The sequence below is a fragment of the Gopherus evgoodei genome, chromosome 15 (assembly GCF_007399415.2).
Source record: "Gopherus evgoodei ecotype Sinaloan lineage chromosome 15, rGopEvg1_v1.p, whole genome shotgun sequence".
NCBI classification, from domain to species: Eukaryota; Metazoa; Chordata; order Testudines; family Testudinidae; genus Gopherus; species Gopherus evgoodei.
The window spans coordinates 15,662,183-15,682,899 of record NC_044336.1 but is presented as its reverse complement, the minus strand read 5'-3'; the positions used below and the strand labels follow the sequence as shown (position 1 = coordinate 15,682,899).

At 44.7% G+C, this 20,717-nt stretch overlaps 1 protein-coding gene across 6 annotated transcripts in view; it reads left to right on the top strand.

Moving 5' to 3' along the window:
* TMEM104 (transmembrane protein 104) overlaps nucleotides 1-20,717 on the top strand; it is a 65,825-nt gene that overhangs the window by 13,218 nt on the left and 31,890 nt on the right. For 4 of the 6 annotated variants that reach the window (XM_030533869.1, XM_030533870.1, XM_030533867.1 and 1 more), the window contains exons 6-8: nucleotides 145-225; nucleotides 6,362-6,461; nucleotides 7,348-7,456. In XM_030533869.1, coding sequence (XP_030389729.1) covers nucleotides 145-225; nucleotides 6,362-6,461; nucleotides 7,348-7,456 — 290 coding nt within the window. The remainder of the gene's footprint in view (nucleotides 1-144; nucleotides 226-6,361; nucleotides 6,462-7,347; nucleotides 7,457-20,717) is intronic. The other 2 variants (XM_030533868.1, XM_030533872.1) reach the window with 1 other exon arrangement.

Below are 20,717 nucleotides of genomic sequence, written 5' to 3'. Positions count from 1 at the left end.
CTATAAACTGTGTGGAGACTGTTTGCCAGGGGTGTATGTATCCTTCATGGTGTTAACAAGATAGATGGGATATCCCCACATGGTGCCTGTCCTTCCTTTGGCTCATCAAGAAGAGTGAGTGGAAGTTTTTTTTCCAACTTGCAGAGAGACGTGGCTCACCCAGTATCTTTGAAATCACTGAGAGGGTGGAAATGGGTCAGATGGCCTCTATGTTCTTCAATAAAGGTAACTACCTCACTTTCTCAAGATCTTTCCCAAAGATCTTCCTGAATGGGATAGTAGGTGTTGTTGTTCCTTAAACCTAGGCACTTGTAACATGGTGGTGGAAGCAGCTGCTGCTATCGTTTCTGGGGTCCCTGTAAACCTCCTGATTCTGACAACTTGACAGTTCCAGCCAAACATGCCCCCATCCCCAAACACCTTTTTGTAGGTTTTTTGTTACTTCCTGTCCTCCACTGCAGCTGCAGAGAATGAGATGTTATGGACTCATTTCCAACCCAACCAAGGGAACGATACCAGAATCTAGGTAACGGAGGGCAGAGAGGCTGTAATAGGTTTAGCCAAAAAAGTCCTGAAGTATAATGGGCAGATTTCCCTTAGCATAGGAAAGTATAACGATTGTAGGAGTAACAGTTGCTTCTGCCCAGCATGACTGCTCTGACCCTGACTCTTCACGCCTCCTCTCTCTATATCCTCTGGTCCACAGCAGCAGAGCCAACAAGTGTGCTGCTCTCACCTTGGTGACACTGTTAAGATGCAGCACACAAAACATTTCCCCAGTCAGTTAGCTTCATTCTGAAGGAAGGAGGTCAGTGAGGAGCATTTCTGAGAGCACTTGCCTGTGGCCGGGTAAGTGGTCTCTAGGGCTTCTCTGATTCTGAGCTTCAGTCTGAAAGGGTCCCTGTGCACACCTGATGGATGCAACCATCTTGTCTTTGTATCAAGTGTTTTTTGTTGTGGGACAGAAAACACATCTATAGCTAGAATGAAATAAGAAAACCATACAAAGGTAGCTAATATAGCTTTACATTGCAGTCTCACACTATAGAGATACACGACATAGAAAACGAGAGAGATGACACTCCAAGCATAGTGTGTTAGTGAAGAAATACCATGCAGAGCCCGAAAATGATCAGACGCACGCCATGGTGTACAGTTTTATCTCTTACAGCCAAATGTGTTTGTGAATGGCATGTTCCTTTGTTCGCCAGTATTTTTATTAGTACACAATGGGCCCCTTTTCCACTGCATTACGCCAGTTTTATGCTAATGTAATGCTATTGAGTTCAACGGAGAATCAGGATTGGGGGTGGGGGAGCATTTTCAAAAGCCCCAGAGTCATTTGCGAGCGCAAGTCCCACCGACAGTGCATGGGAATCCTTTCAGCGGGTCTTGCGCTCCTAGCTCACTTAGCTATTTTGAAATTCCCACCTTAGATCTCTAAGTGCCCCCACTCTAAGGGTGGCGGATGAGCAGTGTGGTCTGAGCCTGGGCCTGGAGCTTCTAATCCCAGCTCTGCCACTGATTTGCTGCACCTTCAGGCAAGTCTCTTTGCTTGTGGCTGTTTCCCCAGCTGTAAAACAAGGCTAATACTTACCTACCTCACAGGAGTGGTCTGGGGATTAATATTTGTAAAGCACTTTGAAGAGGAAGAGTGCTGTGTACGTGCTGCCTAGCAGGATTGTTTTGGATCCTTGTCTATATCGGCAGGTGTAGCCTGCTAGATTAAGGGGATGTTGCAGAAAGGGGGCAACAGGTCTGCCAGTGCATGCACAGATTTCAAATTGCTGGCAAACCCTCTTCAAGTGTATTGGAGAGAAGACAATGGTGACTATAATACCTAGTACTGGAGAAGGGGGTTTATAAGGGAGGCTACATTCTAGGAGGCTGCAGCTAATCTTAAGCCAGGGGTTCTCAGCCTTTTGTCCTGGTGACCGCTTTCACACAGCAAGCTCTGAGTGCAAACCCCCCTTATACATTAAAAACACTTGTTTAAACATTTAACACCATTATAAATGCTGGAGGCAAAGCAGGGTTTGGGGTGGAGGGTGACAGCTCGCAACCCCCATGTAATAACCTTGCGACCTCCTGAGAGGTCCTGACCCTCAGTTTGAGAACCCCTGTCTTAACCTATAATCACTAATGTTTGAGGCAGTGTCTCCCGCTAGAGGGTGCTGGGCGTACATATACTTCTCTTCTAACCTGAGTAAGAAAAACTACACATACATTTCCTAGCAATGCCGTATTACTTGCTTAATACTTTACATTTAATCCCCTTTCTTAAAGTTGTATTTTTAGTTTGTGTTATCAGAGTTAGATGCTAGGGCCCCTTCCAAAAATATTGAGAGCTCTTTCAGGAAGTCAGGTGGTGCTGCCAGAGAACACAGCATGAAAACACTGTGACTTGCAGATAAGACAGGAGATCGCCCTAGTTAACTGCTCAGAGGGGAGCTGTGACTCATTTGCTGCTTTCCCTCTCTGGTCAGGAGTAATAGCCTGATCCTGTACTATTGCTCTGCTCCTGTTCAAAGGTGCCCAACTGAGTTTTTGCTAGAAAAGCTCAAACCTAAGAGATCAGAGAAGAGCCAAGTTAAACATGCTTCTCTGTAGACTGTCAGAGCACACCAGTCATTTGAAAGGCTCCACAGAGATCAAAGGGCTCTGAATGAGGGGGTTATGCTGTGCTGGTTAGGGAATGAGAAATCTAGGCTGTCAGAAGCTGGAGTTTGAAAATACTAGCTCAAAGCATTAGCCTCCACGATTGTACCATTAGCAACTGTCTCTGATGTCTGGATCCAGATGCTGTGTAGCACAGGCAGAGATGAGGTGTCGGGGGGGCTCTATGGCCATTGGAGAGAAGGCGGGTGGTGGTGGGGGGCTGGCTTTGTCGCAGATTCCTACCAGAGAGACTCGTTGGCCTGTTAAAAGGAAAAACCCCGTTGTTGCTAATGAGTTCTCTGCTCAGTTCCCTTGACTGGTTTAACAATCTGACAGGATGTGAATCTGCAAACCTCGGAGTTAAGCTGGGGATAAATCTTCCACTTCTGATTCTCCATCTGTTTTCTGAAGGGGACTGACTTACGTTTGGGCTGCAAGGAAAAATAAAGAGCCCCCACCAATTTCCTTTTAAAGGAACCTGCTCTGAAGCATGTCTCTCTCTGGTCACAATGTTGAGCTCTCTCTGCCAGGGCTCCGGGAGTCGTTTATCATCATAACAGATTCTGTGCACATTCATCATTCTCTGTCCTCACAGGAAGTCATTGATCTTCCCGTTTTGTGTCCAGTAATGAAAGTATCGACCAGGGAGGGTCAGTGGCAGTTTATAAACAGAACTGACACTGAAGTCCGCCTGCAGTCTCAGAAGATGGGGGAACCTCTTGCCTGAACTTCACTGATTAGAAAGTCAAGCTGGGAATGCTGCATGTTCTTTGAGCTGAGCTGCCTGAGCACAACGCCGAGCACTGAAAGGAACCCAGGATGGTTCACGGTTGCATCCCAGAGATCAGCAAGTCAGACTTTTAAAGATCTGGGGTTTCAAGTTCACCAGCTTCTTAACTCTTAGTTCAAGAAACTTATGGGAATAAAGTAGAAAACCTGCATAAAAGCAACTGCATGGGCAGTCATCAGAAGAAGCGGGAGTTGGCACTTCCTCCACTAGGACAGTTACACTGGAAACTGAATGGGGAAGAAGTGGAGGGATTACTAGGAAAATCCGACTTTGAGCCCTAACCTTCTCTTTACATTTTAAAGACTCGTTTCAACACAAAGGGCTGGAAACTGATTTTTAAAAACTGAGACATCTTGGATTAGCAGCTCTGTCTAAAGGGTTAACTTTTTTTTTTAACTGTCCTTCCACCTGCTCCTGGAATCTGATGGTTTTCAGAGTTACACAATGACTGTCCCTATGTGACCATTTTAAAAATACTGTAAGGCACTAGTTCTCCTTGAGGACAACTGGGGAAAAAAAACCACCCAAATTGGGAGTTTCTAGGATAATGGCCTGACTCTTTTCTGAGGGGCTGAGCACTGCAGTTCCCCTTTAATAAATATGATGGGGGGGAGGTGTTTCCAAGAGAGGGACCTCATTTTTCAAACTTTGCCAAAAGAAAAATGAACCTCCCGTGGCTACAGAACGTACATGAGAAACAGCTTTTTAAGAAAGAAGGGAAGGTCAAGATCAGGTTTATATTGAAAAGCTGGTTGGAGGTCACTTCTGTGGCTCTGTAATATGGACATAATCTCAGCACTAGCGTACCTCAGGCATATCAAGATACACATCCCCCCACTTTCTTCCAGTCCCCTCCCTTCTGTTCCCCCATATATATCTTAAGAGAGTCTGACATTCTCCTTCAGCTGTCCCCTCAGCTGTGAGAGGTACCATCTTGGAGGATCCAGTGATATGAGGGAGGAATTTTGAAACTTGAGTAGGGGATGCTGGTGCTGTAATAATATTGAGACCATATTTTAATTTCTCTTTGCAGAGACGGTGCCTTCCAAACAGGAGGTCATTAATCAAGTGGGCCACAAAACCTAGAATATTTGGTTTAGAGAGAGAGAAACAACGTACACAATGTAGCATCCAAATACCGCAGTGATGAGTAAAGTGGAATTACCTAAATAGATGGTAGAGCTTCTAAACTACAAAGCCTTGTATGAGCATTAATCCTCCCTCCTGCAAGGTGGTCAGTGGTGCTAGCCTTGTTTACAGATAACGTACGTGAGACAGCAAAATAAAGTGACTTGCCCAAGCCACGGGGGGTTAGCATCCCTGGGGATTTGAGCTCGAGTTCATCATGCCCAGTCCTGTGCACAGACTTGTCAACTCATTGTGTTCTCCTCATGCTCTTCTCTTCTAATGCTTGCTGCTTTCTTTTTGCCTGCTAAAGTGAAACAGTTGCATGCTTTTTCATAGCTCTCTTGCCTTTGAACTAAAATCTGTTGAGATTTACTTTGTATTGTTTAGAATGAGGCAATTGGCTCCACTTCTTCAAAGTTGGGGCAGTGTAATTTGGCATCTCTTTATCCTCATTGATTTCAGCTTATGACAGCAGAGTTTCTTTTGTGTGCCCCATTAAGATTTTTCTGTGTGCATAAAGCTAGCTTTGTTGCAGAGGTTTTCTATTTCGTCTTCCTTCTTCCAGCTGAATGCAGGACATGTAAAACCTGGTTGTGATGAAGGGCTTTGTGGGCAGGGGAGAATGTGTGAAACTTTTGTAAAGCTCAGATTTAATATCATCAGAAGTACTGCAGAATTAGTTTTCACGCTCCACAGGGTTGAAACTAAGCTCAAAGTTTATAAACTCTGCAGAAGCCTTCCAAAGAAGCTTAGCTTCAGTCCTGCAGAACCTGGGAGCTCTGCGTGACTAAAACCTCATGGCTAAGAGGGGGAGAGAGAGCTCAGTGGTTTGAGCATTGGCCTGCTAAACCCAGGGTTGTAAATTCAATCCTTGAGGGGGCCATTTAGGAGTCTGGGGATTGGTCCTGCTTTGAGCAGGGGGTTGGACTAGATGATCTCCTGAGGTCCCTTCCAACCTTGACATTCTAAGCTCTTGGGGAGTTCAGGAGATTTGTAGGTGCAGAGTTTCAAGTCAGTGCAATGCTAAAGGGCCACTCTACAATGAGCAGGTATTCAGAGTACTCTGTCTCTTCAGTCTTCTTTAAACTACCTCAATGCTTTGTTGTACTCCAGAGTGAGACTCTCAATGCATTTCAACTTCACCAGTCGCTTGGCACTTCTCGCTTTCAAGTGAGATGATTTCCACACAGGATTTGTGCCACTGGCACTAGTGAATAAGTTTATGTAAAGAGTGGGAGAGAATGAAGAGAGAACTGATGGGCTTGGGTGTTCCTACTTGAATAGGGCACCTTTTACCTTCAGGTTGCTGGCTTATATCTGTTCCATGTCAGAGGGCCTTCACCACCTGATGTGTAGCTTATGTGAAAGGAGTTGGTTACTCTACTCTCAGTCCAGTTTCTAGCAAGTGGGTGTCCGTGGCACCAAAGCCATCATCACAATTGTCACTAGTCTTCCTTGTGGGCCATCGTAGTGAAGAGGCCAGGGATTTAATGGGCCAGAGGTAAGCTTTGATTCTTTGACAGGGCTGTGAGAGGAAGCTTGTACTGCTTCTGCCTATGCTGTACATCTCCTGTGGGCAGAAGGTTCTAGCCTCCAGTGCAGCTAGCTTTGCACCTCTCACCTGCATGAAATTTTTTACCAAATAAATACATACTTTGATGGAGAAAATGAAATAATAAACTCCCCTGGCAAGGAGGTGTTGTGAACCACTAACTCCTTTAGGAGCAGAGTTCAATGATTCACCTGGCCCCAGCCCTTCTATTAATGCATTTCCTTTTCTTACAGTGGGGGTCAACTTGTTTTACTTCTGTATAATCATCTACCTCTATGGGGACCTAGCGATCTACGCAGCTGCTGTGCCAGTCTCGCTCATGCAGGTGACCTGGTGAGTGATGGCAATTCTTTGTAAGCCCAGGGATCTAGTGTGCTAACGATAGAGGATGGAACAGATCCCTTTGCATTTGAGTGCTCCTGCGATGGAGAGCTAATGAATATACAGTAAACCTGGTTTTGCCTTTGATTTTTGAAAGCCAGAGAGGGAGGTGACCTAAGAATAGGTCATCGGCGTTTACAGATGGGGTAGTGAGGTTGGACGCCTCCTTCACTGGAGACAGCTAAGCTGGCATTAATTGGCTGAAGAGTCCCTTGACCTGACTGAATCTAAGTCCTGTTTTCCCCACGTGGTTAATGCAGCACTGGCTGCAGCAATATGAACTGTACTGACCTCGCCCATGTGTTTGCTTGTCATTGAAGGACTGTGCCCAGGTGTGATCCTTAGTAAGTTCTTGGCCTGTCGGTTGAGATGGCCAGCTAGGCTGACGGCAGAGTCCTTTTGTGATATGATTAGGTGTCCATTAAGAATTAGACTGAGACCAATTCCTTCCTCATAAGCAACAATAACTGTCAGAGAAGAATGACGTTTGTTCAAGTTCGCTCTGGGCTCAAATTGAAATAGTGTTCTAGAGGTGCAAGTCTCTGTATCCCACTGTTAGTAACTTCAACCATCTAGTCCCATCACCTGCATTTTTAAATAGATTCTTGGGCTCTTTGCAGTTCTCTGTGGTTACATAATTCTGAGTGATTTATGTTTCCTGGGCCTATGATAGAGCAGCAAGATCAGGGGAAAGTCTCTGCATGTCTGTGTCTCCATCATGCCCCATTCTCTTTGACTGGAGGGGAGAGGAAGACGCAATTAGTGTATTCAGAGGGATGTTAATTACTGTTTTCCTTTTGTTTCCCTCTCTTTCCCCTCCCTACCACCCCATTCTCAGCAGCGTAACTGGCAATCACTCCTGCGGTGTTGAAGATGTCACAAAGTATAACGATACAGACAAGTGCTGGGGGCCAATCAGGCGGATTGATGCTTACAGACTCTATCTGGTGAGTGCTCAGAACTGGATGACTGGTGTGGTCCCTATATCTGACTTGGTCTGAAATGTTGTACGCAGGTTTCTTTGGCATAATGTGTTCAGATGAACAGCCAAAGTCAGGAATTCTGACTTCAGCCCCCGTCTGATTTGCTGAATGCTCTCACTGCTGGCTTGATCGCCTGACTACAGTATAGTTTGGCTAACTACATTGTGCTAAGCGAAATTTCCCCTGCATTCTCTTTAGTATGCAGTATTCTTCACTTTCTGGCCTGCATGCTGTCTATCTCAGTACTGTTTAAACAGGGGTTATGTTGCAACCTAGAAGTGGCTGCACTTCAGTGCTTGATGAAGTGATTCTGACTTTATATACAGCGTCTTAAAGTTTACTATGTGTATTAGGATCCTTTTGAATGCAAAGCTGTATACGAGTGTTAGATCTGTTCCTATATTGAACAACTTGTGTGTGTGAAATATTGTAGTTTTATACAAACTTCTGCTCTTTGAGGGGGAGCATGTCACCAGACATGGTTCTGTTTCTTTTATGTATCATTTCAGTAGCATGGCTGGTTAGCTTACGATGCAGTATCAAAATGTTGTGGCTCTACTGCATGGCAGAATCAAACTCTCTTTGTCTTGAGTGGGAGCTACACATGAAGACAGAAACCATTGTTTGGGGTGAGAAGTGGGGAGAAGGAGATGAAGAGCTTTAATAGCTTTGAAAGCAAAAGCAGCCTGAATCTCAGACCTGTTGGAACTTTAGCTGCGGGTTTAAATAAAAAGCGGAGTGGAAAGAGATAGAGGAAGGATGCATCAGATCATCAGTGCCAGCAGGTAAACCCAGGGGCAGGAGTAAAGATAAGCAATACTTTCAGTTGCCATCGTAAGGAGAGTGTGGTGGCTGGATCACATGCCTGAGCCCTCCTCACTGTTTCAGTAATAACACTGGAACAGGAACTAGATCTCAGGAATATTAGTAAATGTCCCAGCCTGGTTAATTATTTAAAAGAAATATTATTGCTTTATTAAATTGCATCTTGGCCTATTTCTTTGAAAACCTACATGATTGAGGATTTTTGCTCTGAATTTCAATAACTCTTTGACTGAACAGAAGGAACCCATCAGGAAAGGCAGAAATGCATTAATTACTAACTGCGTCTCCCAGATATTACACCTATAACTCATAAAGATAATTGAAAATTTAAAAAGCCTAAACAAACAAACAAACAACCTTACTTGCTGCAGTCTGAGTGGGCAACTTTCATGAACTTTATTCCCCCTGCTTGTCTTTATTCAGGTTTGAAGGTTAGTTTATCCTCTAACGTCTGTGGCAGTGATTAACCCTTTATCTATTGAGTAATCAAGAAAAAGGTTTCAATGCTTTTCTCCACTGCCTTCAGTGGGAACAGTGCTGTGTGATACTATGAGATATGGTTAGGTAATCAGTGGAATTGCTCCAGCGATGGGCTGAACATACAGAAAAGCTCCAAACTGTCAGTGCAACCTCTGGGCTCAGTAACATCTTCACTAATATCTCTACCATTTCCTACTAGATAAGCATATTGGCAACATTGTATGTCGAAGAGGACAAATCAGGACTCCTATTACCAGCTCTGCAGTTCAATTTTTGCTTGACCTTGAGCTAGTCACCTAACCTCTGTCTTCATTTACTCCTCTGTAAAAGGAGGGTAATGTTAACAAAGCTCCAAGAGTGTTGACACTTAGCTGTCTGTGAAGCACATTGAGTCACTGCAAAAAGTGTTGTTGTTGTCGTCGTCAAGGTCAGGAGAGCTATTCTTCATATGGTACGCCTCTGAAGGGAGTTTAAAAATTAAACTGCCTTCGGTGCTGGTGAATCTTTTTCACTGTTCTGTTATAACTTGTAGACAACAGGTGACCAACGGGTATGTCTGCGTTATATTTGTCCAGGGAAAAAAGGTGTGTCTCCTTTGTGTTGCAAAGTGGCAAATTTTACATGGTATCGTTAAATTATAGCAATGTGCATTTTAACAGTCCAGTGACAATCAGATGTTACTTTGTAAGGAGCTAGAAATGCTTCAGTACAGGAACACAGGGTTTTCTTCTCCGTTGTTAGCTTTGTTGCAGGGTGGATTTGATTTAAAGCAAATTGATTTAAATCACTAGTCAGGAAGACTCTGTTTAATCATAGTTTTCTACATAAAAGTCTTCTACATTAAAACTTGTTGGCTGTTATAATCTTAATACATATTCTTCACAACTCAGAGGTAGATGTAGGTTTCATTTTCAGAAGGGACACACTATACATTTTTAAACAGTGATTTATTCTGAAAACTTTTCAGATTCATTTTACAACTATATCAGAAAATGAATGATTATTTGGTTATTTCATTTACCAAAGGTAACTGAAACAGATATTTATGAAGTCATCGGGAGGTGAACTATCTTCAGTTCAACAGGTTAATCATTAATATTTGGAAGATTTTCTTGCTATGCTCTCTTAGGAGGAGAACATCACCAGACAAACATCTTAATTGTTTTATTTAACTAAAACAACAACCTTAAATATTCTGGATTTTTTTCTTCAACAGCAAACATATAATATTTTAACAAAAAAGCATATGTCCCTCGCTTCTCACATTTATCTCCAGACTTCTTTGTCCAGATCTATTCCGCCCCCAAAAATCTTCTTCTATTCACTGAACTTTTTGAAAGTTTGCGCTTTTAGAGAGCAGTAAGGGATTGACTCCGTATACACAAATTTGCAGAGGGACAATAGAGTTGAGGTCTGTTATTTCTCACCTCTATATATTATTTATTTTTAATAACATTTTTGCTGTTAACAAGCATGTTACCTCTGGGGACACACATCCACAGTTTGAGATCTGCAAAACTAAGCATCTCTGATGGTGTGTTTTAGACTGAGCACTGAGTAGATAAAAGGATTAACCTAAATCTATATGGAAGCCTGTGGAACCCCACAAGATTGGATCCCTAATCCATGAACTATTGGAACTCATTTACAAAACTTTTCTTAAACATTACGTGAATATATTGTCTCATACTATAGAATTAGAATTTATCTCTATTCCATGATGAGATATCTTTGAGCTATACTGTATCTTAATTAAAACTATCTTTAGATTTTTTTCCTCAAAAAGCATTTTATCAAAAAAACTGACTTAATTTTTTTTTAAAAAAGGATTTATTTATTTATTTAGTTTAAATCATTGATTTTTATCCACCCTGCTTTGTTGGAATTTCACTTTGAAAAACTCCAGAGATGAAAGGATAACTTGTTCAAAACCACAACAATCTTCAAGGAAGTAGCATAAACAGTCTGAAATTTGTGCTATAGGAAAGTAGGCTTTGTGGTCAAACAGCAAGGTAGAGTTGGGTAGACCAGAGTACTGAGTGACACATTCTCAGATGCACATGCTTCCATCAAATGAAAAAGGGCTGTTGTTCTTCTCTCTTGTTGCATTGTTTCCAACTCTGTAGTCACTTCTTTTTCCACAAAGTAAGTTGTAGTGCAATCAAGCTTTTTCTTCTCAAAACATGCTGATGCTTTGAGATGACTATTTTCTGAAGTGTTGGGTTTTTTTCCCAAGCTTAATTGGAATATTGTATGTAGTACAAAATTAAAACTTGACATCAGCTGTCACGTGAAATGTTTTGTACTGCGGAGATCAAAATTTGGCAAAGAGATTTCCTAATTCAGAATGTGTCTGTGTCTACCACAACACTTTACATTCAGCATGGAATAACTATCACCTTAAACTATCAAGTTTATGTACAGAAGTGGATCCTCTAGGAACAGCAGGATAGCCAGAGCCTGGTTGTGCAAAGGGGGAAACAAGCCATTTAGAAGTGGAGAAGGGGGATAAACTTCTCAAGAACATAAACAAATGGGACCTTCTCCTCCCTAGCATGAGAAATGTCCCTAGAAGCCAGGGCCCTTTTGTTCTGGAGTCCTAACTCTCCCACTTGTGAATGGGTTCTGAATCAGGCAGCTGAAACCAAGGAGCTTTTCCTCATACTAAATCCTGGTATGGGAAGGAGGAAAAAGACAACACAAGAACTTAGAAGGAAAGTCACACTGTCCTCCAAAGAAACCAGCACTGTTCTTTGCGAGCATCAGACTGTCCCCTGAGCAATTGTCTGTAGTTTTCCAATCTTTCCTGGCTGTTCCCCATGGCTGAGCTGCATGCTCAGATCTGAGGGAGTCTAAGCAGGTCAGCACAGTCCAGCCAAGTTACCACCGTAGCCAGCACTCTGCTCCCTACCCTCAGTTAGAAGGAATCCCCCTCAGCTCCCACCACTTCGTGTGTGTACGCAGCCAGCAAATTACTGGCAACGTTTTTACTTACATTTTTTTTACGACTAAATGGTCAAGTTAATGTTTTCTGCGAAATCTGTGGCAACTGCAAGAATCATACCAATTGGGCCTTTTTCACCTCAAATGCCACCTGTCAGCAGAAGGTCAGTCCTGCCTCTCCCCCAAGGACTCCGGTTTTTTTTTTTTCCCTTCCCTGTTTTCTCAATTGCAGTAATCCCTGTTTCAAGCACCAAATCTTTAGTCTGGGGAAAGGGAGGAGAAGAATGATTGACATAAAATCCTATTTATTGGTTTGATGTCCAAAAACTCCTCTGGAAATGAACTTCATTCCTACTTTTTGGAAGTGGATGTTGAGCACCATGTACGTAATGAGACTGTTTAGACTGATTAAGTCCCTCTCTGGAGATTTGCAGCATTTTTATTACTGCTACAGAGTCTAGCGCACGTATGTGTGGCTGCAGGGATGACACGTAGCCTGTTGGGCCCACAGTAACCGTCATCCTGCATAAACTGAGTGGTGTTGGTCGTAAATTGCGTCCCAAAATACGGGTGGCTTGTGATAGAAACAGGTCAAGGCAAATGGTGCTTTTACTCAATTGTACTCCCTCCTTCCTGTCCTGTTACTCGATGCTTGCATTTGCCTCCTTCAGTCTGGAAGCCGGGGTTGTGAAAAGCACGGCATGAGTTCGCTTGGTGCAGCATGCAGGGTGAATCGGCTAGTAAGGGAGGCACAGGCTGCATGTCCTGTAGATGGCAAACGTTGATTGCAGTTAAAGGAAATTGGTAACTTTTTTGCTCTTCCTTTCAAATCAGTCAGTCTCAACGCAGTGGCGTCCTCCGCAGCCAGAGTGACTTCTGGGTCATTTGGCTGTTTTATGCCCATTTTTAAGGGCAGCCTGGAGTGAGCTATAAAGGGAGGTAAGATCTAAGTCTCTGCTGCTGTGTTTCATAGTGCAGTTAGCCTACAGATTTAGGGTCATGGAGCCCTGCTGCAGTTCCTTTTATAACACTTCCCTTAAGGCCAGCCAAATGTTTTCTGTGTGGACTGGAGGAAGGGACAGTGGATTTAAGATTTAACCCTCTCTGCATTGGATTTGTACCTATTTCCTGTTACAGTCCTGATGTTATCCTTCCTTAGTGATATGGTGAAATAATGATTTTGCTGCTAGAGAAAAATTGACTGATTTAATACTCATAAAAGAAATAAGGGGTTAAATCGTGGGACTTGCCAGCCATCTGGAGAGTCTGATCGAACATGACCGTGGCAAATGTTGGCTCAGTTCTGCACTGGGGTGGACGGAAATGCTTTTGCTTCCTCTCTTCTGTCAGCCCTCCCTTCCTGGTAACTCAGGAGCCCAGTGTCTTCCCATAACAGACTGAAACTCCCAAGTGGGGGAAGCAAATGCCATTTTGGAGGAAGGTGCTGCAAAAGCTCCTCTCCCTAGCCTGGCGATGCAGCGTTTAAGGCTATCGGGTATATCTGTTCCACGGGAGGATGTGCTGGGTTTTGGCTTATTGGGAAAGGTACATGGCATCCACTTTTACAGGTTCACAGATGCTGCAGTATCGCAGGCAGCCCAGCGGGTGCGGGTTGAGTGAAGATGGGAGCACAGATGGTTTAATGGAGATTATCCCAGTTGGAAACATGCTTGTGCGGTGAATCAAATGAGCAGACTCTTAAGCACTCACCATCTCTCTTCAGGAAGGGACAATGTCACCCCAGCCTGACGTTCTGATTAGAATAATGAGCAACCAGAGCAGGATCTGTCTGAAACTGAGGGAATCTGGTGCAGAAGGGTGGGGAGATAATCAAGGGGAACAAAGATCTTCTCGTTAGATGCAGAATTTAACCTGAAAGGGCTAAAGCTGAATTAGTACATTTTATGTAGATGCATTTTCCCCTCTTCTTCTGTCTCAGCATGGCACTTCCTGCTTGGGTTCTCTTTGATTGCAATCTGTAGAGCTTTTTTTCTCGTCTCCATCTCCCTGTTCCCCCTTCTCTGACTCTAGAGCTGCCCCCTTGGTATTCCCCCCACAGCTCTGACTGTAACCTCACGTCTGTCTCTGCGGGTATAAGACTGCATTTGGGAACCTGTCCCTCTCATCTGGGCATGGCGGTGCCTTTGGTTTCTCACTGTAGAACCATGTCTCTGTTAATTTGTGTGCCCTCATTCACCCCCCCCCGTAGGGTTGGAGTCCTTGCATATGCGGCTTTCTATAGATTCTACTGTTAAGAAACAACATGCAGCCTTCCTGTTTAGAGGGTTTTACTGAAGGGCATCCCCAATTAAGCCAAAACTCTTCCACATGTGAGCACCTGAGTCCACAGCCTGCCTTCCTCACATGCTAGTGCTTACTGGAGTGGCTGTTACCACTATTTAACCCAAATGACCCCTCTGCTGAATACAACCCTGGTGGATAAAACCTTTCCAGAGAGGTTTTCAAAGCTGCAGCCCCAGCTGGCTCTCAAGAGCTTACACTTAGCACAAACCCTTTTGAGCCGAAAGGATCTCAAATTGCCTTATGAACTATATATAAAGGATCACTTCACCACGCAGTGGAGCTGAAGTGCAGCCAGTTATGTGGTGGAGCGTGTCAGCTGTTCAGTAGCATGCAAAAATTCAAGGCAGGCGCGCACAAACATTTGAGTCTTCTAGATGCGGGAGGGAGCAGGAGTGTCCACCGTTGGTGGAGGTGTCCCCCAAAACAGCTGTCACTTGCTTTATATGATGTCCCAGCATGAGCATCTGATCTAACTCTTCTCCCCAAGTCCGTTGGTTTTGGGAACAGTCCTTGAGTTGAGAGGTGATGCTTTGAACTGAGTGCATCTTCTGAGGTGAGACACGCTCTTGTTCTGAGCATTCCCTTCTACAGCTGAGAACACTTTCCCTGTATTCTGCCACCTTCCGCCACTGTGCCCCACAGCAGTCACATCCAGCAATCATAGCTGCTGTCTCGGGTATCTATTCTTGCGGGTCTCTGTGTTAAGAGTGGCCCAGAGACTTTCAGAGCCAGCAAGTGAGGAACAAGTGTCCGTGGGAGGGAGGATTGACCTCCTACGTCAGGGATAGGCAACCTGTGGCGCGTGCGCCGAAGGCGGCACGCGAGCTGATTTTCAGTGGCATTCACACTGCCTGGGTCCTGGCCACTGGTCCGGGGGGCTCTGCGTTTTAATTTAATTTTAAATGAAGCTTCTTAAACATTTTAAAAATGTTATTTACTTTACATAAAACAATAGTTTAGTTATATATTATATACTATGACAAAGTTCCTTTTCTACCTTGGTGGGTCCTGCGCTTATTGGCAGATTTGCTCTCCTCAGTGATCTTCCCCACAGTCTCGGTCAACTTCTCCTGTGTCTGATCAGGAGTGGGAAAGTTTGCGGGGAACCCAGGCCCGCCCTCTACTCTGGGTTCCAGCCCAGGGCCCTGTGGATTTCAGCTGTCTATAGTGCCTCCTGTAACAGCTGCGTGACAGCTACAGCTCCCTGGGCTACTTCCCCATGGCCTCCTCCAAACACCTTCTTTATCCTCACCACAGGACCTTCCTCCTGGAGTCTGATAACGCTTGTACTCCTTAGTCCTCCAGCAGCACAGCCTCACACTCTCAGCTCCTTGTGCCTCTTGCTCCCAGCTCCTCACACGCACTTCCTCTCCTCTAGCTCTCCCCTCCCTGACTGGAGTGAGCTCCTTTTTAAACCCAGGTGCCCTGATTAGCCTGCCTTGATTGGCTGCAGGTGTTCTAATCAACCTGTCTGCCTTAATTGGTTCTAGCAGGTTCCTGATTACTCCAGTGCAGCCCCTGCTCTGGTCACTCAGGGAACAGAAAACTACTCATCCAGTGACCAATATATTTGCCCTCTACCAGACTCCTGTACCCTACTGGCCTGGGTCTGTCACAATATTTATAGAAAGAGACCTGCTAAAAATGTTAAAATGCATTACTGGCACGCAAAACCTTAAATTAGAGTGAATAAATGAAGACTCGGCACACCACTTCTAAAAGGTTGCCGACCCCATCCTACGTCATCACCTGAAAGCAGCACTGCTGCCAAGGGGGTGTGAATCCACTGCTGGGTGTGCTGAGCCTAAGCCTGCACAGAGGGATCATGAGGAAAACTGTTTGGGGGAAGTTTATTGTGCTGATGTGAAGCCACCATGCCTGTTTGCATACAACAATCACCTAGAACACTCATACAGCAGTGTTCTGTAGTAACAGGCCAAACCACTGCAGCTTGCAGCAGGGCTGCTATGGCAGTATAGAGCCATTGCTGTAGCCTCCTCTTATGCTGTTTTCTCTGAAGGGATGTGTCCTAGCAAGATTCTCTTGCCAACGCTTGAGCATGTTGTTCCTTACTACAAACACTCCAGTGCTTTTTATTGCAAAATGAATGTGGAAATAAAAACAAATGACTGTCAGCGTAAAAGAATGGCAGTTATTACTCCTGTGGGCAGTTACAGTACTGGAAGTCAGGAAGAACCTACATTAGTGATCCAGAATGCTGCAGCATCTTCGTCTTCTGGAATACTGCAGCGCATGTGGGTATGTGAGAAACAAAAGGATTGAAGTCCTGCTTTGTAACTAACCAGTGCAACCATAACTTTTGCGACAGATGCCTTGATAATGCAGCACTGTATGACTAAAAACCCAGTCCGAGGGGCTGATTTCTGGGTCTCTTTCCTGTCTCCATCTCATCAACTTTTTAAAGAGTGAGGTCAGTTTGCGCTGAAGCTGCTACAAAAACTGGGAGCTGAGTTCCACCAAAATAAATGGCGTCTGGGAAATGAAAGCTATTCTCCGCTTTTTGTCATGGAGCTAATAAGGTTGAATTCGCCCCTCCTTTCTTGGCCATTCGTCCCTCTGTCTTGTCATTAATTTCTGTCTCAGTCGCATTTTATTGCCTGCTCATCATGCGTCTTTGACAGATAACCTGGCAGTTTCACAAGGCTTTTTCCCCTCAATGTTTCCCAACCAAAAAAAAAAAAACAAACTGGTTCATGCCTAGCCTCTGTGAATGAGGCTTTGTTTTTAATTGATTTGGCTCATGCAGTGGCAGAGATCTGTGCAGCATTTCGCAAGAAGGATGTAGACTTGTCAGTATCCCTAGCGCTAAAGTTCTGCATTTGGTATTGGATTTGCTAGCTTCCTTTGCAGCCTCCCTTCCCTTAGGACAAGGGGAGTATCAGATGGAAGGCGAATGTACCAGGACTCAGGGAAGGAGACTGATTCTTTGGTACATAGTGGAAGAACTCCAAGAAACTGGAAGGACGTGGATTGAAGTGACTGGCTTTAAAGGATTAGCTTGTCTCTTATTACAGATAAATCGATAGTGCAGGGGACTGGAATGTGTTTTTTTTGCAAAGAGCTGTCTGTTCGCTTCACAATGAGAAGTGGTTTTTCTTCTTAAATGAGGCCTGGATTACACTGTCACTCATCCTGACACTGAGCTTTTCTGGAGCGCTCCTAACAAAGGGCCTTAATAATGAGTCCTTCTCTCAGCTGCCTCCAGCCAACTAGCAAGGGCTGTGCAGAGAGTGAAGGCATCAGACTGTATCCTACATATGGTTGCCTGATCCTTCCCAGGCATGTGTGCTATGGTCACTGGCCAAAGGCTTCCCAACCCAAACAGGAAGAGGTCTGGCTGGTACGATTAGTGTAGGATGTCACTGGTTTTAGGCAACTTGAGTTGCAGTGTGACTGCCTTCAGTCTGCTCCTGGCTTGCTTTGGAAGTTCAAACTAGCCCATTTGAGGATATTTTCTTTTGGAGTCTCTGTTAGGGATCTAGGCTTTGCCAGATGGGATAACCACACTGCTCCAAGTCTAGTCTCTTGCCTCCAGGAGTGGCAGATTTTTCAGCTGAAGGTCAATACTTTTGATTCCCGTAAAACAGCTGGCCAGTTGTGCCATGTTGTATTGTGGGAAGGAAGGCAGACTCCTTCCTGACCACCTATAGCAGCTATTTTATTTTCTGAAGCCTGAGATTTGATTACCCATGTCATAGCATGCATAACAATAAACAATGTGTTTAAGATTTGTAAGGGGGTTTGGCTAGTGAGCATCTGTCTTGAACAAGGAGAGTTAGAAAATGGGTTTGGGGATCACCCTTCTTCCTCTCCAAGCACTTCCCTTAACTCTGTGGAAATCTCACCTCCGAGGGTATGTCTACACTGCAACTGATGGTGCAACCTTCTTTTATTTTGCATTTGTATAGTGTCTGTCACAATGGGGCCCCTAGTCCATGACTAGGTCTCTTAGGGGCTACAGTAATATAAATAATGCCTACCTGAGCTACAATCCCACCTCTGTGTGCAGTGTAGATGTACTCAGTAAGCACTGTGCCTGCAAGAGGCCAGAGGGAGGACAGATCCTTCTATAAATAAAACCCTATGTTGGAACAGAGCTCAATCAGGCAGCAAGACACCAAACATGACACCCTTCTCTCTTGATGTTGGAGACCTGTCTCTCTTGAACTGGGCAGGTGTCAGAACTGATTTCTAGTCATGATCTGCAGAAATCAGAAAGGTTTCAAAATAACCTTTAAGACTCTTCTCAAGCCAGCCTGTTTCAAGAGACTCCACTGGTCTCTCTCTCTTTGAATCATTTATGGAACATAAGTTCTAAGTGCTCTTGCTATATTAAGGGTTTAGTTTCATATTGTAGTGACAGCATCATAGAAACTGAAGTTGGAAGAGACCTGGTGGGTCAGCTAAGCTGTCCATGGAGTGGGTCGGTACAAGACTTCCTGAACAGCAGATTTTCTAATACTTTTCCACTGTTCTTAAAAATAGAAATAACAGATCTTACTGCTAAACAAAACAGCGACTTTATTGGGCTGGCTAATTACATACAAGCATTTCCATCGAGTAGGACAGTGACTTCAATATTTTCTTCTTCCTTCTCCGAGAGTTTCATTAGCGAATTGGCAGAAAGGGTAATCAGCCCCAGGGCAGACTTGCTATAAGATTGCAAGGTAGTGCCGCTCTGTGAGTATTGCGATGAGAGGAGACCGGGACAGTGACTTTGAGCAGGGTAGCGTCTGTCTATTCAGCCCCTTGGGAGCGCTGTTCAGGGAGGTGCTCTGAAGATGGTTGTGGCTTGCCTCAGTGCCGGGGCTGGATGACTCTCAAGGTCCCTTCCAGCCATACAGTTCTATGATCCTGTGAGCTATTGCTTTTGTTTGGGTGAAATACTTGATGTTTACTTGACCAAAGCTGTGATCTTTAGACCAAACCAGCAGGTACTGATGACAGAATTATAGGCGCTACCATAAATACGGATAACCCAAGACTGACCAGATTTGTCCTGTAGCAAACTGTGATCTGTGTCACCCTTCTGGGCAGAAATGATCCCTGAAGTGATCCAGAGGGTTTATTACACCAGCCTGGGTAGTGTGCACTAGACAAAATAGGGGAGGAAGAAGGCTCAGAATGAGCCAACTCCACAGGTAGCCCCTAGCACTGCCGTGTAAAAGCAGGAGTTATAAATACAATGCGTGGGACACCTTTAATGTGCCTCCAGGCAATTGCCCCGTGACCCACCAAACAGTGAATCGGAATGAGACTCCCTTATTGCCTAGAGGGTTTCATTTCAGGGGCCAGAATATGATAAACCTTACTGAGAATTTAGTGCAAGTGAGGAGAAGGAAAATAGGAGGCAAAGATGATGAAGTGGTATGCGGGAAGAGTTAATGAAGGCAGATCCCCAGGGACCTCCTAACCCTGAGAAGATCATGGAGACGCATGCTTGCGGGTCTTTCATGCCTACATGCCACGCTGCGTGTCTGTTTCTTCCACCTTAAAGCTATCTAACCTGAGGGGGGAGGGGGAGTATATTAAATAGAAAGATAGAGTTAGCAGCCAATACTCCACTATCTGCATAGAGGTAGGGCAGTGTTTGTTGGAGGGGTAGTAATGACTATGCTCTCACACTTTATTAGATGAAGCTCATTAATCTGTTTATAGCCCTGCTCACTAATGTTGCAAAAAATCCTCGAGGCTACTCAGTGTCAGGAAGGCTCCTGTTCTATTTCGGCTCCATTTTGAGGTCAGCCTGTGGAGGGCACAGCCGGGCACAGCTCTGCAACTTCGCTCTACACGGCTGCCATGTATCATGCACCCGACATTCCACTTTCAAACTGCTCTCCTACTGCCATCAGCTTCTTTGCTCCCCTCCCACTCCATTCGGATGCAATTAGATGCAGAGTAGGGGAGGTCAGGGGTCAAGGAGGCGCTAAAGTGACTACAAGACACTGCAGGTGATTGTACCATAAATACCCCATCGATGGAGAATTAGATGGCAGTCACCTCGGGAGATTGCTGGTCTCCTTCTTTTTCTTGCTCATGAAAAATGACTACGGAAGCATATTTACACCAGAGAATGCAAGCTTGCTGCTGGCTCCAGTCCTGGCTATGTGTGCCAGGGACTGCATAGGATGACTTTCTGAAAACACTTTGCCGTGTTTGGATTGTTTAATTTAGGAGAGGAGGGAACTGAGTGGTTGGTTTGGTAGGGGGTGTTGGGTCTCTTTGGCGGTGGGAGGGTAAGTGAACTTAGCGCTCACTGAAATGTGCTTGCTCAGGATTCTGACAGCCCTCTCTTCATCCACATCAAAGATACAGCCAGGACAGCACCATGCCAACTTCACCACGCTGCCCTTTCAATGTGCTGCAGCCTTGATGTTGAGGGACTTTATCTAGGGGCCACAGGGGAGGTTCAGGCTCTGGTCCGTTCAGTCCTTAGTCTCTCTGAGACCCCCACAATGAGGTCAAGACTTGTGATAGTGTTTTTCGTGGAATGGACACTTGTCCATTTGGAACTGGATTTAAACAAGCAGATGCATTTAACGTAGGCCACTGACCAGCCATTAGGCAGTAATGCCACCACTGGCTCTACGTATTCCTCAGAGCACTAAGGGCGATGTCCTCAGTTGGCATTGTAGGCATCACTCCCCTTACT